Below are 17,066 nucleotides of genomic sequence, written 5' to 3' on the forward strand. Positions count from 1 at the left end.
CTGTGCCAGAAAAGAAAAGTATATTTTTCTAAAAGTGTACATGATAGTATAGTACATTCCTCAGTTGTAAATAGCATTGGTTTCGTATAATAATGTAGACACTTAATGCTGATCCAAACAAACTTAGGATACAGTTCTCCTGGGAAGGTGGGAGGGTGGGATGGAAGAGAGCTAAGAGCTCGTATTCCTTTGTGGGAAGTCAGTAGGTGAAGCTGGAGAGGGGAAAACGGGCAAGTCAAAGTGAAGCATATTAGAAGTCCAGAGGGGCGCCTGGGTTGCTCAGTTGGTTAAGCGGCTGCCTTCGGCTCAGGTCATGATCCCAGGGTCCTGGGATTGGCCCCCGCATCGAAGCCTGCTTCTCCCTCTCCCTCTGCCTGCCACTCCCCTTGCTTGTGCTCTTTCTCTCTCTCTCTCTCTCTCTGACATAAATAAAATCTCTAAAAAAAAAAAAAGAAGTCTGGAGAAAATACCGAAAGAGTCCACTAACAGAGATGAGAGTGGTTGTCTCTGAAGAGGGGGGTGGGAAGAATGGTCCTGATAGGACCCTGTGACTCTTTAAACTTTAAAAAGAATCATAAATAAAAGTCCAAGAAGTGATATTGTAGGAGCTGTTACAGCTCACCCTGCCCAGTGAAAGGAAAGGATAACCCGCTCTGACTGAAAATCACAGAATTGGCACCAAGGCCGCCTTGGTCGTGCAGAGACGCTTCCGCTGCCCCAGCCCCGGACGAGGAGCTGAAGATTAGCAGCTGTAACCGCCTGACAGGCCTCCTGAGAGCATCTGTCTTGGTGTAAAGGGAATGACAAGGGCCACTCATCCAGCCACGGAGGTGGACGGAGTGGAAGTGGCAGGGCGCTGGAAGAAAGCACCTTGAGTAGAGCGAGATCAGGAAGGAAAACTCTGTGCCCTGTTGTCCCCAGATGGAGGGTCCCCACAGCCTTTTAGGGGGTTTTGTTGGGTGTTAAGGGAAAAGGCGGTTCTGTGGCTAAACTTGGAAGATGCTGGCTCACATAGAATGAAACTGGCTGGTTTGCCCTCTGCAGTCCTCCTCGGTCTTGAAAATGCCAACATTTTAGGTCTTTCATCCGAGAGACACGGTGTGTTACATCCAGCCCTTGCCCCATCTGCTTTTCTAGAAGCTTCGCGTAAATTAAAATCCCATCAAATACCCTTTGGGAAGTCCTGCCTTGACTTCTAGGAAGCAGTTTTTTTTTAAGAGTTCAGGGAAAAAATAGATGTGTCTTCATAGCCTTGAAACCCCAGAAGGAAAGCCCACTCAAAGGGTTGGGAAGTTCTTAAGGAGAAACGCTGTGGTTGTTTTAGTTGGCGTCAGGAAGACCTGGGGATTTCGTTTCAGCCCTTTGTTTGTTCATTGTGTAACCTTGGGCTAGTTATTTAAGTCTCTTAGTTTCAGTTTCTTCATCTGTAAAATGGGGAAATAAATACCTCTTGGTAGAGTTGCCATGAAAATGAAAGGAAGCAAAGTATTGAGAGGGTTTAGCAGAAGAGCTGGCATCAGAGTCTGCCCTCAGTAAAAGGCACCTCTTAGTAGCATTACTGTGACCAGTCCCCTGGAAACTAAAACGAGGTGTAATACCTCCAGGGACCAGTATAGGTATGTAGAGAATCTTTTACGTAACTCAGATTTCTTGAAGAATTTGAACAAAATCTGGAAGGAAAAGTGTGTTATACCAGCACAGACTATTAAGGAACAGGATCAAGAAAAACTGAAACTCAAGAACTGAGTGTTGCAAAAAAGTGCTATGACCAGCAAAAAGGACTTTATTTTTTGTACTTCTGTTTGGAACAACAAGAAGAAAACATGGGCCCCATTGTTTGGACAGAGTAACTTTACTCAGTGACAGAGAGAAAGCAAGATTTACCCAAGTTCTGTTATGCTTCCATCTCAAAAAGGATGGTTATCAGAGTAGGAAGAGTCATACAGGCATTGATGAGAAGACTGAAGCTATGACTTCATGGATCAGGTCACCTGGTCCATATGTATTGTGCCCCCAGAACACCCAGAGACTTGGCAAATGAGATTTATGAAGCCAGGGTCCATAATCTTTGAGGGAGTAATTACGAGAGAGGTGTTGGCAGACTGAAAACACTCAAAAGTTTCAAAATGCAAAAACCATCTTGCACTCTCCAAACTAGTGAACATGGTGTCAACTCTCAGGGAAAATTCTGGACTAGATTATTCAGCAGGCAGGCTGTGAACACTGTTTTAAGAGGAACAGTGAGCCCTGAGAGTCAGCATGGATTCACAAAGAATCAGGCCTGCCAGACCATTCTCATCTATTTTTAGAAATAGTTACCAGGTCACCTAACTGGCTTAGTTGGAGGAGCATGAGACTCTTGATCTCGAGGTCGTGAGTTCGAGGCCCACATTGGGTGTAGAGATTACTTAAATGAATAAATAAAAACTTTTAAAAAAAATTACTTTAAAAAACGAAAAAGAAATAGTTACCTATTTCAACCTGGTAGACAAAGGAAGTGCTATAAACTTTAGGGTTTAGCAAGACATTTTCAGAATGTCTTCTGACATCATTGTTGGCAAGACAGAGACATGTCCACAGAGCATCCAGGAAGGTGAAGGGCTTGGTGATGGGATGTTTGGTTGATTTATAACTGGTTGGATGAGCATACCCAAAGAGTAATGATGTCAGTCTGTCAGCCTGTCTGCCTGGCCCTACCCTGTTCACTGTTTAATCAAAGCCTGGGATGAGAACATTGATGGTAAGCTTAACAGTTTTGTCAGGGATATGAAGTCAGGGGAGGAATGCCGGTCTGATGGATGCCTGCCCCAGGTTTCAGAAATACCTGGACTGCCTCAAACAGTAGCCAGATAATGCAGAGCTGGGCTCTCAGCTCCAGTGAATCCCCAGTGCATATGAGATGGGGGAGAAGAGGTCCAAGCGCAGGCCACAGGAGAGAGCCCGAGGGAGATGTCGTTGACAGAGGGTGTGCTGTTAGAATTGGTAGTATGACGGGGTTACAAAGAATAGACAATTTGATGACAGTTTTGAAATAAGGTTTCCCAAATAAGAAAAGCTCATAGTCCCTCTTTGAGCTGCACTGATTAGACCACATGCTGTATTTATTTCCACACACGGCACTTCACTTCTGGACCTGACACTCTGGCTTTCACCAGCTAGAGTAAACGCAAGCAGGGGTGACTTGGATGGCTGGAAGATTTCAGAACCATGTCCTAGGAATATATTTGAAAGTGGGGGCCACGGATACTGGAAAAGAGAAACTGATGATGGTCTGTGAGAGCAGTCTCAGGGATTTGAAGGCTGTCATGGGAGGAGGGATTAAACCACTCTGGGCAGCTTGAGGTTCGGCAGACAAGAATTGCAAGAAGACCACTGTGCTGTGTAGAGGGAAGACGGCCCTGCCAGAACCTCCCTCTGCAGAACAAAAGCCTCAGGGGTTTTTGCTGGCCTGTAGTCGTGCCTTCCCAGAGGCCCAGTGGTTGACCAGGGCCCGTAGTATCTGTGCAGGGAGTCAGGAGCCCTTCAGGCCCCATCTCAGAAGTCCTGTCTCCCAAGCTCAGGGCAAGGACCTTTGCTCAGAAGTGGGGACTGACTTGGCCAGAGGCAGTCGGTAAAGGCAAATAATTCCCTATTAAGCTATCAACATTCTTGCAGGAAGAGCAGATCGACTTCTAGAGGCAGCCACCTAACATCCTGTTAATGCATTCCAGATATATTTTGAGCACCTACTGCATCCGCAGGCACCGTTAGATGCTTCATGTGGGTCATCTGGTTTAATCCTTATAACGATAGGGTATTATTTTCTGTTCCCATCAAGAGGATACTGATGCTTAGAGAGAGGGTAAGTCATTTGCCTGAGCTCATGTGAGACTCGAACCCAGAACATACGTGTTAGCCATTCTGCCACCTGGAGCAATAGCTCATCTTTCCTCCCCCGGCCCCGTATCCCTAGCAGTCCCCAGTGGGTGTAGGGCCTTCTTCCCGGGGAGCCCTTCTCCTTTTCAGCCCCCTGAAGCTCTGCCTTCTCCTCCACTGGGAACTCGGGGAGAAAACAGCCCAGCTGAAAAATTAGGCCACGCTGGCGAGCACAGTACTTATTTTTTTATGACTAAGATTAAGCTGACAACCATGCAAAACATTGCAAACCTGTGTCGGCTGCAGATTTAATACCTCACCCAGCCCACACAAATAATTCATGCTTCTGCATCGATGTCCAGAAAAAACAAATCAGCAGAAAGCTGGGCTCATGCATGCGTGCGTGTGTGTGTGTGTGTGTGTGTGTGTGTGTGTGTGTGTGTAGCAGCCTTGTTTCCATTGAAGCAGCATGCCGGAAATACCCAAGCTCCAGGATTGCAGATCTAGCATTTTGCAATTTTTTTTCTCTTAAAAGATTAAAGTACGTTTTCAAATGATTGAAGGTTGGTGGGAGGTGTAAATGTGGGCACTTGTCACATTAATTCTTCAGATGATTAAGTTCTTTTCCATTTCTTTAAAGCTGTTTGCAGTTGGGTTTGATGTCCTCGTTCTGGGTGAGTGTGTTGTAGCAGTTACCAAGGTGACTTTAGCTGACTTTCAACAATTTATTTTTCCCTCCAGCGTGAGATGTCTCTAGCCCTGTGTGCTGTTGATTCTTCTCTCCCAGCCCCACACCCTCACCCCAGTTGCTATTCATCAGCATTTTTGCTGATGCCCAAGAGGCAGCCATCCTCTAGCGGGCCCCACGGGCTCTGAGGCCCCGCCCCACAGCCTGGCTGCAGGCCCCTTCGGGCACATGGTGGCGGGTCTCTGTGTGGGCCGTTGTCAGAGATGGCACGGGGAGGTGACTGGCTCTTCCCCTTAGACTCACTCTGATTCAGGCTTGCCACCTCACCTCTCTGAGCCTCCATTTCCTCACCTGGGAGAGAAGGATTAACCATAGAATATACATGGGTGCTCGCTGTGAGGACTCAGCCAGTGAGTCTACCGACTCCTTGCTCTGGAGCAGAGAAGGGCTGCTGTCAGCATCCTGAGTTCTGCTCTTGTCTGGGCCCTGAGGGCACCCACCGAGCACTGATGGTCAGTGTTGCCCTCCTCAGAAGGGAGGCCTAGCAGCCAGAGTGTAAGGGAAGGAGGTCTAGTCAGAGGTCCTCGGCTCCCACACTGGCCTGCCACAGACCAGCTCTGTGGCCTTGGACCCGTCACGGGCTCCCCTTTGTAAAGGGAAGAAGTAGATTAAACCACCTCAGAGTTTCCTTCCAGTCTTGAACTTCTGTGACCCTCTTGGCCATAGCATTTGTCTCCTTCGCAGGTCTTGTGAAAGGGTTTGTCAAAGGAGAAGCTAGGGCAAAGAGCAGTTTCAGAATTTGCTTTGGGAAACCAGAGGAAGACACCACTTTGTGAAAGAGCCGTTACATCTGGGGTAGATCCACACAGCTGGTAGAAATGGTCCCCATTACCTCAGGGGCTCTTAGAAACCTCTGCCTTGGCGGGCTCCTGGGCTCTCTGATGCCACCCTCCATCCTTTTGCCTGCTGACCCCACACCCTCCCTTTGGAGAGGTTCTCTGCCTGTTGGGGTGCCTCATTGGCCACAGGCCCCAGCACTCAGCCCCCCAGCATGTGAGGAGGTTGGGCCTGCCCCTCCCTGGCTGTCTGACTGTGAGCCTAGACATCCTGGATGGCTCCTGCCTCTTGAATGATAAATAACTAGAGCTTCTCACCCAGTATTTTGATGGACACTTGGGGAATTGTTCTGAGATTCACAGCCCAAACCAGGATCCGGCCTTTTGAATAGGATCAGTGGGTAACCCTCATTTCCGGCTGAGGCAGATTTGAGAGGCTCTCAGTAGGGGCAGCTGAATTTGAAAGAGCATATCTTAGATTGCAAAGGGACCCCATGGCCCAGCTGTGGGATGAGCTGTTGGTGGGAAGCAGGACAGGAGGGAGCGTGAGGCAGCAGTGACAGTTCACTGTGGCCAAGGCCACAGTCAGGAGGAATCTGGAACAGGGCTCCTGGGGCCTCAAAACCCAGCAGGATGGTGGCCTGGTTCTGCTGCCCAGCCAGGCCCACTAGTCTGACTCCTGAGAGTCTGGTTTCCGCCCCCTCGCTGAGGATTGTATCATTTCCTGGTCAGATGAAGGATGTGTATGTCACGGCAGCTCCTGGCCGTTAGCGGGAGTGTGCATGCTCAGAGCCTGCAGAAAGTCACAGCCTTTTCAGCTGGAAGGAAGCTCTTGGAGCTGTACCTCCTGGGACTCTAGCACTCCAGCTTTGGGGAACTTGGGACCTGAGGCTCCAGGGCAAGGGAAGAAGGGCTCCCAGATGCTCTTGCTACTATGTAGGGAAGACCAAGCCACTGTGACATAAACTTTTATATGGTGTGTTGGCCAAAGATGAGGCTTTAGAACCCGATCTAACTGCGATCAAATCCCAGCTCCGTACTCCCCGACAGGGTGACATGGACAAGTTACTTAACCTCTCTGATCCCCGATTCCTTATCCATAAGAGGGACGTAACAGTACCTGGAGTAGTACCCACCGCATGGGGATGTGGAGAAGAGTCGTCCGTGAGAAGTGCTTTGCCCAGCAGCTGGCGTTCGGCGAGCACACGGTGAATGGTGGCTGCTATTGTCACTCTCGTCAGTCACCATCATTGTCGTTATTCAGGAGGCCAGCCTGACAGACTCCCATCTTGCTCCTCCCCATGGTATTTACCTTGTGCTGAACCTCCTCCTGTGCTTGCCTTGCAGGAGCCGCAAAGATAGCCTGGAAAGTGACAGCTCCACGGCCATCATTCCCCACGAGCTGATCCGCACACGACAGCTGGAGAGTGTGCATCTGAAATTCAACCAGGAGTCAGGGGCTCTCATTCCCCTCTGCCTAAGGTGAGCCCCACGGCACACGGCTTGTCCTCAGGGAGCTGCCAGGCCTATGCTTGCCTTCTCCCCCATACCTGGGCGGAGTCGGGGGCCCCCCGGGAGAGAGGAGAGCCTGTCAGGCAGTGCCCTCTTGGGCCTGGGTGGGGGGCGGGCTGTGGACTCTGAGCCAGCCTGTAGCCCCCACTGGGCTGAAGGACATTCCTTTGTCCAGAGAGGTGTCCCTCAGCCCCACTCCCTTAGGAAGTTTCAGCCGCCTGGCAAACTCAGACGCCCCTGCCATCCCACAAGCCCACAGTCAGTTGCGCTGGGTAGCAGGGCAGAGGCTCTGGGGGGTTGGACTCTATTTTCTTCCGCTTGTTGCTTTTCCCATGCAAAACACTCAGTTCTCCAAACCCAGTGGCCAGCACAACAGACTCCTTGAGGGACCGAGAAGCCCAGCTGTGTCCTTTCCGCTGCTGTCCACAGTGCCAGAAACCCAGCCCTGTGGCCAGAATTCAGTGCTCTGCTTGGGGATGCTGCCCTGGGCTGAATCTGCTCAGCTGGCTTCTTGCAGAGCCCTTGGGGTTTCCACCCTCACTTTTATAGCAGGGAGGTGACCAGAATAACTCTCAACTCAGACAACAGTGACAAGGAAGAAGGGGGTTGCCCTGGTTTGGCCCCTCCCCACTGTCCCCAGAGCCTGAGAAAGGAGTTTGGATGCTAACCAGCCTTGGCCAGCCACCCTGGGCAGCAGGGCAAAGATAGCAAGTGGTCAGAATGAACAGGGGCTGGCAAGGCCCCCCCCCAACAGGACCCCAGCCATTTCCTCCCCAACTCCCTCTCTGGCTCAAGCTCAGGACCTTTAGACTGGTGAAGGGTTAATCTGAGGCAGCCTGGGAAAGCAAATGGCAGGCTGGGCTTCCTTTGCTGACTGGCATCTCTGCCTCACTGGTTGTCCCTGCCTGCCCTTCCCCCAGGTGTATTTCCAGACTGGGAATTAACAGTAACTTCTTTTGGCTCCCTCAGAGTGACCCCATTTGGTGTCAGCCTTTATTATTATTGTTGTTGTTGTTGATTTGTCTGTTTGGAGGTATGCTTGTGGCCTTGGGGCTAGCCATTTTAATCTTGTGGGAGAGCCCATGAGCAGGTGGAAGACTCCCGTGGACACATGGGTTGTGCTGTGAAGGCACTATGCCATCCTCCCAGGGGCTTGGCAAATTTGTTTAGGTACTACTTCACCTCTGCCCTTGAAACAGAAGGGACAAGACCCTGCTCTTAGTTCTGGGCATGACCTTGGGCATGTTGCTAACTGCCCTCTCTGGCCTCAGTTTCCTCACCAGGACACAAAGGAGGTGTCCTTCCCTCCCCCCGCAGGCCCTTTGAATGCTGATCTAATGTCTCTGCTAGCTTTGAGCACTTTGGAGCAGTGACAGTTGAGAACTTGGGAGAGGCTTCTCTCAGAAGGGGCTGAAATGAACGTGTTCGGTTACAGTCCCCTGTTGGTGGGCAGGTGGGCAGGCAGGAGGGCATTTGCCAGGCACCCTGTCCCTTGGCCAGGCCTGCTGCTCACGGTCTCTGTGTTCCCACCCCCAGGGGCAGGCTCCTGCATGGACGGCACTTTACATATAAAAGTATCACAGGTGACATGGCCATCACATTCGTTTCCACGGGAGTGGAAGGCGCCTTTGCCACTGAGGAGCACCCTTATGCAGCCCATGGACCCTGGTTACAAGTGAGAAGGCTCATTTTCTTCTCCCTACCTTCTTTCCGTGGGCTCTTCCCGCACCCGCCTCCTCCCTTTCCTCCCTTGGCAGCTCTTGGTGGCTCCCTTCCAGAGGGGCTGGTTATGGGAAGCCATGTGGAGTGTGGATGCTGTTGCCTATCCCATCAACTCTAGGAGCACTTCCCGGCCTCTCCCCCCATCACCTGAGACACCAGGGATAACTCTCTAGGCCTTGGCCACTGGTTTGCCATGGAAATCCAGATTTGAGAGATGTGAGACTTTCTGCACCCTGGGTAAACCAAAAGCCAGGAAACCGAGGGTACAACAGGGTAGGAGGAAGGCTGGAAGCCACTCTTAAGTGGCTCTGTGGAAATCCCCCCAGAATTCCTAGAAAATGGGCATGTGGGCCTGGACTGGGGCTGGGATGGGCAGGCTTCAGCAGACAGCCTCCCCACTCCCTTCATCTCATGGCTCTCCTATTCCTCCTAATGGAAACCCAGCTTTTCTGCACAGAAACCTGCTGGCTTGTCCAGAACACTTTGTCCTTCCTTTGCTCTTCTGGCTGGAGCACAGCTTCACAGCCACTGCCAAGCAGGGTGCTCGGGCCTGAGAGCCACAGGCCTCCTTCCAGCCCCCACCCTGTCCCAGGTCTCTAATGGGTACTTGGCCTGTCCGGCACACTCCCATATGTATAAGGGGAACGACATCCTTTTTTCTTTGTTTGTTGGAGGTGTGAGAGGAAGAACACTCTACCTTACTTCTCTCAGGAGTATCAAGAAAGGGGATCTGACCCTAATCCAGAAATTGACTGTGCCTTGTTTGTGGTGTGTGGAGGGGTAGTTATAGTAGAGGGGAAGGGAATTATGCTGGTTTTGTGGGTTTAACCCAGTCTGGGGGGTCTGTGAAGCATACTTACTGGTAATGTGGGCGTGTGTGTGTGTGTGTGTGTGTGTGTGTGTGAGAGAGAGAGAGAGAGAGAGAGAGAGAGAGCTTGCAGCTGAATTTCTCCTCCTTCAGGCCTCTTCCCCCTCCCCCCCAAATACTAACCCTTAATTAAAAGAAACAGCAAACAAAGGACACCAACCACACTCCTCAGACTGAGTGAGGTAGAAATGGAAGCTAGTGCTTTAGGAATATTGTGTTCCATAAATTACCTTGCCTTTTTCCACTGTCGTTATTACATTGTTTCATAACAAAATTACTTTGAACCATAAAGTTATAAATACATTTTAAAAGTCCCACTTGGTAACATTAGATTTCTGTCCATGTGGTGTTGGTAGTTACTGTAATGTTCGAAACTAGCCCCACACAAGTGGAAAGGGCCTCCACACCAGCCCCAGCTATGTCCCAGGAAGGCCAGGCTGCCTCTGTGTAGAGGAGGAGGGCTGCCTATTACCTGGGCAGAGCTGGCAAGGAAGGGGGAGGTGGGGACCCAGCGGGAGAACCCAGCATTCCCTGAGAGTCGAGAGTTCCAAGGTCATCATTCCCAGTAGGTGACTGTGCTCACAGGTCTCAGAAGTGTCCTCAGATAGCATTTATGTGTATTGAAGGTTCAAGCACATGTTCTTGGGAAAGTAGGGACCAGGGTCTCCCCAAACTCAAGAAGAAATCCCCGCCCCCCTCGTTACATCTTATATCTTCACCTCTGAACCTATCCTTGGAGTCTTGCCATCCTTGGAATACCTTCCTACCCTGAGGAGGGGGTGGTCAGCATCTCTATTCTCAGCAGCCCAGGAGCCCTGGCCCCCAGAGAACTCAGCAGATGTCATGTTGCCCCTCCATGCCCCCAGAGTTCTGAATCCAACCCCATTCCCAGAGCCCCTTATCCCAGGGCCACGGCATTGTGCTCCCAGGCCCACTCCCGTCACCCTTGGGCAGCCCCTCAGGCTGCTGAAGCACTGGGCAGGGCCCCTCCCTTGCGCTGTTGCCCGGGGAACCCGAGCGGTGGGAACCAGCCGCTGGCCTCGGCATGTTTCAATAAAGTTGCTGTGCTGGGAGCTGCTTAATCAAAGGCCTGTGTTATGGGCTCATTAGTGTGGTCCACCACAGGCCAGCTCACAGGGGAGCTCCCAGGAAGGCTGGCTGGGGCCCCGCTCCCCCAAGCATGCACCCTCACTCACCGAGGGGTTTCTCAGGCCCTTTCCAAGGAGCCCTGGGAAACCCTCCTCAGCCATGGAGCCAACACCCACAGCAGCCCTCCTCCCTTGCCCCCAAAGCAGTTAGCACTTTCTGCTTCTGACTGCCAGCCCGTCTTCCCCTTTAGGGTCTTGCCACTGTGGTCACAGGCAGCTCCCTAGCTTGTGGGAACCTGGGCTTGTAATTACTTGTGGGCCTCTGGGGCTCCCTCTGGGGCTGCTTGTCTCCCAGGAGTCTACAGGGCCTCTTGGAGGCCTGGAGTTAGGCTCATCACCAAGGAAGGGCCGCTCCACTGGACCAACAAGGGCCCCAGGCCCCTCTGGAGGCAGTCCCCCAACATGGAGGGGACTGACCTCCCACCTACCCCCGCAGGAATCTCTTGCTCATATTCCCAGGATCAGGGGTGTCTCCTTGGGCCCAGTGTACCACACTTGTTGGGGACAGAGGAGTAGGAAGGAGCTGAATGCAGCAGGCCCAAGAATGTGAAGAGCGCTACTTGTTTTCTTGGCTGCTACTTGAACGCTGTTGATCCCCCTGAATGGGGAGGGGCTGGGATGACTTTCTTACATCAGCCTCAACAGCTTTGGAAGCCCTCGATCCCAGCCTTGGCACCTTATTCTGGCTACCAGCCCGGGCCTGTTATCTCTTGGGGAAAAGGCACGGCAAAGACACCCCGCATGAGAGAAGAGTGACAAAGGAGAAGGTGAGGGAATCTGGGACCTCACTGGAGTGCGTGGAGTGGCCCCACACAGGCCTCCACACCCGCCCTCTCCTGGTGCTGCCCTTCCCCTCCCCCCATCTCTCCAGCCCCAGAGACATCCCAGGCCCCAGCACACCGAAAGGCAGGGCCGTCTGCAGCCCCAGGGTAAGCTCAGCGGACCCTCCCTGCCTCCTGGAGGAGCTGGGGAGGCAGGGATCCTGCTCCAGTTCTATAGGCTTTGCTGTCTCCGGAGGTCAACACCTTGATTCCATCTGCCCTACCATCTGCTGTTTCTGTCCACATCCTCGTGGAGATTGTAAAGCCTGTCAGCCAACTCCAGAGTTTTGCAGGAGGGTCTTCAGATCCTGGAGGAGGCCTGCCAGTCATCCTCTCTTGCACACCTTCCCCAGCATTCCACATCCCGGTAGCTTTAACAAGCCTCTCTCCCTTGAGTCTGTCAACACTGGGCTGTTAGTCTTCTGAGCAGGAGCCCAGCCCAGAGCTGAGTTGTTCATCCGTCCCCAGCCAGGGTTGGTCTGAAGTGGGAGAAGTCGGCCCTAGAGGTCACGTGGGGGTCACATCACCAAATATGAGAATATTTTTTTAAGCCCTGCAATGCTTTCTCAGCTGTGTGGTGTGTGACAGCTCGCCCAGGTGGCGCACCGCCCCCCTTCCCAGCCGTTTCCCACCCAGCCCTGATGGGAGACTTCGGGCTTGGGAGAAGATGACCAGCTGCTGTTCCGAGTGGGCTCCCCCACCACTCTAGGCCAAATTTGGGAATCACTGCTGGGCTCTCATCCTAGCCCAGTGGCTGACTCACCGCTGTCCTCTGGACAAGTCCCCCCCTTCTCCTGTCCCCATCCACCCATTTGGATGTTGTGTGGAAGACACTTGGCAGTTCTGGGCCCAGGCCCTGAGCAGTCCCTCTGCAGTGCGCTGTGGGGGCTGGCCACAACTGTTCTCCCCGGAGACCTGCGCTTGGGCTGTCACAGGGCCTCACTGCCCGGGGGTGTACCCAGTTAGGGTTTAAATCCCCCCACTGTGCCTGGGGAGAAGACCATGGTGGCCCGCTGTGCCCTCACCAGCCAGCAACCAGAGCAGGAGGAGTCTGAGCCTGCTCCTGGCCACCAAAGCCAACTTCTCACCAGCCACTGAGAACAGGAAATGAGTGTGTGCCCCGCACACCTCTGCCCCCAAGCCTGGGGGGTCTCCAAGCTGTTTTCTGGCTTTCGTCTGGCCTGTTGGAGTCGGGGGGGGTTGGTGGGGGGGGGCACAGACCGGACTGCATCCACGTCCTGCCCCCTCCTTGGCCATCGCGGGCACCAGAGCAGCCCCTTGGCGGGCCCCACCCTATAAATAACACATTTCCGCCTCTGAAAGAAGGAAAGAGAAGGAAAAAGAAAGCCAGACTTGTCGGGAAGCAAGAACAACGTGTCAACACGAAGGGCAAACAGGGCCCTGGACCAAGTGTGGATTGTCATATCGAGGGGGAGGAGGGGGCATTGTCAGCGCCGTTTGCAGAGTCAGAAATAGCACCGACCACAGACGTTGGAGTCAGATCCGCAGCAGGCTCCTGCCCTCAGCACAGCAGAGCCTGCCAGGGCAGGCATCCTGAAAGATCACTTTTCGGGTTCCTTCCGGAACCTGCTGGGGCCTGGGGAATTGGGAGATTGTTGACAACCCCCCGCAATCACCCACCAACCAGGTTGTCCCTAAGGCACCTGGTGTGAGCACCTTGGAAAAGGTTGCTGGTCTGGATTCCAAGCCCCCCTCTGACCAAGAGTGGAGGTTAGGGGTGGGGAGCAGGGGGCGACTGTTCACCTTACAGCTTGGCCAGTTAGATGGTGGTGAAGCTGCAGCCACCGACTCACCCCTGTGCCCAAACCCCATCCCCCTGCGTGAGCCTGAGTGTTCCCCACCACATGGTTTCTTGGGATGCCTCAAAAATGCAGACACCTTGGCCTTGCCGGGGTACTCAGATTCAGAAGGTCTGGATGGCATCTCCATAGTTTCAAAAGCTTCCCAGGGGAGTTAGCTGCTCACTAGAGAGCCTCCTCCCTCCAAGGGCTTCTTGTGCACAAACATAAGCGTTGGGGGCGCCTGGGTGGCTCAGTTAGTTAAGCGACTGCCTTCAGCTCAGGTCATGATCCTGGAGTCCCGGGATCAAGTATCGCATCGGACTCCCTCCTTAGCAGGGAGTCTGCTTCTCCCTCTGACCCTCCGCCCTCTCATGTGCTCTCTCTCTTTCTCATTCTCGCTCTCTCAAATGAATAAATAAATAAAATCTTTAAAAAAAAAAAAGTGTTTGATGCCCAGCTCTTGGTGAGTGCAGACATTACTGAGTGCACTTGCCATTTTCCGTATTATTAGTTATTTCTGTTGCTGTTTTCTGGGCTAGAGTAACTGTTGCCTTATGTATGCGTTCACTAAGCTGGCCTGGGCATGTGCCTCACTGTTCCCACTTGGACACCATCTTTGGGCATGGTTTGCCTTCCTTTCCAATTGGCCATCTTGGTTTTTGAGCTGCTGGGTGTCTGTGATGCTCAGGGTTCCAGCCCTCTTAAGCTGAGCAGAGTTGTTCCTCTTGAGGAAAAATGTGTGGCTGGTGGGGGTTAATATGGCTGGTCTTCCAGGCCATTCGTAGAAGCCAAAGTCACCTTCACCTCCCCCATCAGAGAAGAGTTAGCCCTGAGTATACAAGGCTTCTAGAATTGGGGTGTTTTCCCCAGACGCGAGGAAAAGTGTATCCTCTACCACAGTGAGGTCAGATCACTGTTCTAAAGTCCAGGAGCCTTATCTCCTCTCAACACCTGCTCGTCTGCAAAATGGGGGTAATAGTTACCTCCTCTGCAGGCCCGCTAGGAGGGCTCAGTGAAATGGTACCGCTCAAGCCCTTAGCCCAGCGCGCGGCACCTGGAGGAGGCACTGCTTCAGCTGGAGGTGGTGTCACCGTTACTTCTGGCATCGTAACCCTCCTGTCATTATTTGTGGCAGAGCCAGGCAGCCCCATGGGGACCCAGTGAGCTTCCAGAGCCTCAAGCCCCAGACTGCACCGGCTTTTCCCACAGTTGCATCACAACGGCGTGTCTGTTGCTCAGGAGAGCGCCCAGGAGCCGCTCCGTCACAGTTGTCTATCTCCAGTGTCCTGTTGATAAGATCTGTTCACATTCTCAGCTCCAGGTCTGAAATATACAAAGAACAGGGCCTGTTTGTTCAATCCAAGCTTCTAAGGTTTAACTCCCAAAGGAAATTAAATTAGACGCCTGGAGCTATGACAGTCTGTCGTGTTTCTTTGCAGGGAATGTCACCCTTAATATCATGCAGATCTTGTGTATAATTTTCTCTGTTTAATTCTTTTAAAATAATGTGAAGTTTCCAGCAGGAACCAGCAAATCACCAGAAGTGAAAATTGAGGCGCCACCAGGGTTTGTCCCCTTTTCTGGTCTTGCCATCCCCTCCCCCAGCTGAGTATAAAATGAGTCCACACCCAGATGGCGCGCTAGCTTGGTGCGGTTCTGCTGACAGTCACCATAAAGCACCCTTTCTCCACCACCTATCCCAGACCTTTGTCAGAGGAACTGGCTTGGGGCTGAGCTCAGCATTAGTGGGGTTGTCTTGCCCCTTGTTGAAAAACAGCGCTTTGGTGTCTCACTGGGTGGTCGCAGTCCCTGTGAACCCTCCCCTCCACCTCAGCCCGTGCGCTATAGTCCCAGGCCTATTTACCTTCCTGGCAGAAAGTCCCTCCCTCTGAATTATTTGTGGGTTGGAAATCAGCGCAGCCTGGCCCGGACTGGAGCCATTGTGATATAATTGGGTTTTAGGTATGCTTGTGTTTGCGCTAGCATTTGCAGAGATGGCAACAAGCCCCGGAAATGCCAAAAACATGAATGTGACTTTTGTGCTACTCAAGCCGACTGGTGATAACTGGTAGGGAAACTCTGGACTGTGGGCGGAGGGGGGGCCCTGGGATAAGGGGAGGAGCCAGGGCCCTGGCAGTGGGAAGACTGGGGTACGACGGGCAAAGAGTCATTGGAGTCTGGGAGAAGGATCACCAGTCCCACCTGGGGGCACTTGGAGGAAGAACGGGGGCGGGAGGGGGCCGCCTCGGGTGGGCATTTCCCTGGACTGACTTTGCCTGTCTAAATCTTGTCTCTGTCCTCACTGGAGGCCTGAGCTCCTCAAACAAAAAAACCTGGGGGAAATAGGGGCCAGTGGTCAGAGCTGTTTTGCTGCTGACTGCGGGCTTGCAGCCTGGGAAGGAGACGTCCTTTGGCTCCCTGTCAACCAAGAGAGGGTGCGTGTCCAGGTAGAGCGTGGACCGCTTTCATGCCTGTGTCCCTGGGGCCCCACCCAGGGCCGGGCCTAGCAGAGGCACCTAAGGGAATGCCGTGGAATTGGGTAGATCAGTGGGCAGATGAGCGGAAGAGTGAATAAAGGCGTCAGTGCTGTGGCGGGAAGAGCCCTGGGTGTGGAGGCTGCACTTCAGGCACTACTCTAGAGTCTAGATAGGTCTGGGATATGGTCTTATCTCAGCCGCTCACAAGCCGTGTGACACTGGTCATATTACATAACCTGTCTGTGCCTCAGTTTCCTCATCTCGGAGGAGACTCAAGGAGATAAGATACATGAGCAGTCAGCACAGGGCCTGGTATGGTGGTGGTTTGCTCACCCAGGCTTCTCATTCCTTGCTCCCGCCTCCACCCCATCGACTTCCTTCCTTTGGAGTCCTCCATCCCATGTGGTCCCCAGCAACCCCACTTGCTGCTGTTCTGCTCTCCCGTGCCATTTCACTTCATCTCACAAGCTGACTGTATTCCAGATATATATATATATATATATATTCCAGATATATGTGTATATATATATACATATATACACACACACACACATACTCCACTTATCGGAGTGGACAACTCCTAGGGGAAACCTGAGGAGTATTTTCTCAAGTTATTTTTTTTTTTAAGATTTTATTTATTTATTTGACAGAGAAGGACACAGCAAGAGAGGGAACACAAGCAGGGGGAGCGAGAGAGGGAGAAGCAGGCTTCCCGCAGAGCGGGAAGCCTGACATGGGGCTCAATCCCAGGATCCTGGGATCATGGCCTGAGCCGAAGGCAGACACTTAACGACTGAGCCACCCAGGCGCCCCTATTTTCTCAAGTTCTTGATCCCCATCCTTCCCTCAGCAGAGTCATTCACCTTGGTCTTCACCCCATTGTCTGTCTTCCTCTGTGCCTCTCCCGGGGCATTCAAAGTTTGCTGGAGGAGGCAAAGCAGAGGGAGGTGGAGCCACAGCCTGGGGGGTATAGAAGGGTCTGGTGCCGAGGCCAGGAAGCCCCATGGGTCAGCACGGGGAGAAGGGTGGAGGAAACGGGTCAGATTGGGAAGAGAAAAGACACCCTCAGCATGGGCCCGGTGTGCAGGCCTGGTGTGAGCTTGTCCTGACTCCGCAGAGCGAGCCGAGCAGAGGAGCCAGTTGGGAAAATGGCCCATCAGGTTGAGGAAGGCCTGTGAGGGTAGGGCTTGTGCCAGCTGAATAGCGGGGCCAGGCTGTCCTAGACATCAAAGCATGAAGTGACAAGGCATCAGACTAGAACAGCAAAGTGGGACAGCCAGGAGGTGATCTGGAGAAGAGGTTTCTCAGAGGAAGTTGTGAAGAACTCAGTGGCTGAA

At 52.7% G+C, this 17,066-nt stretch overlaps 1 protein-coding gene across 5 annotated transcripts in view; it reads left to right on the forward strand.

The window, feature by feature from the left end:
* Positions 1 to 17,066, forward strand: part of SUFU (SUFU negative regulator of hedgehog signaling) — a 114,887-nt gene that overhangs the window by 91,472 nt on the left and 6,349 nt on the right. For 4 of the 5 annotated variants that reach the window (XM_027597144.2, XM_027597147.2, XM_027597145.2 and 1 more), the window contains exons 9-10: positions 6,727 to 6,861; positions 8,428 to 8,566. In XM_027597144.2, the coding sequence (XP_027452945.1) occupies positions 6,727 to 6,861; positions 8,428 to 8,566 (274 nt within the window). Of the gene's footprint in view, positions 1 to 6,726; positions 6,862 to 8,427; positions 8,567 to 14,387; positions 14,660 to 17,066 lie in introns of those variants that run through there. The other variant, XM_027597146.1, reaches the window with a different exon arrangement.

Source organism: Zalophus californianus, chromosome 15 (assembly GCF_009762305.2).
Source record: "Zalophus californianus isolate mZalCal1 chromosome 15, mZalCal1.pri.v2, whole genome shotgun sequence".
NCBI lineage: Eukaryota > Metazoa > Chordata > Mammalia > Carnivora > Otariidae > Zalophus > Zalophus californianus.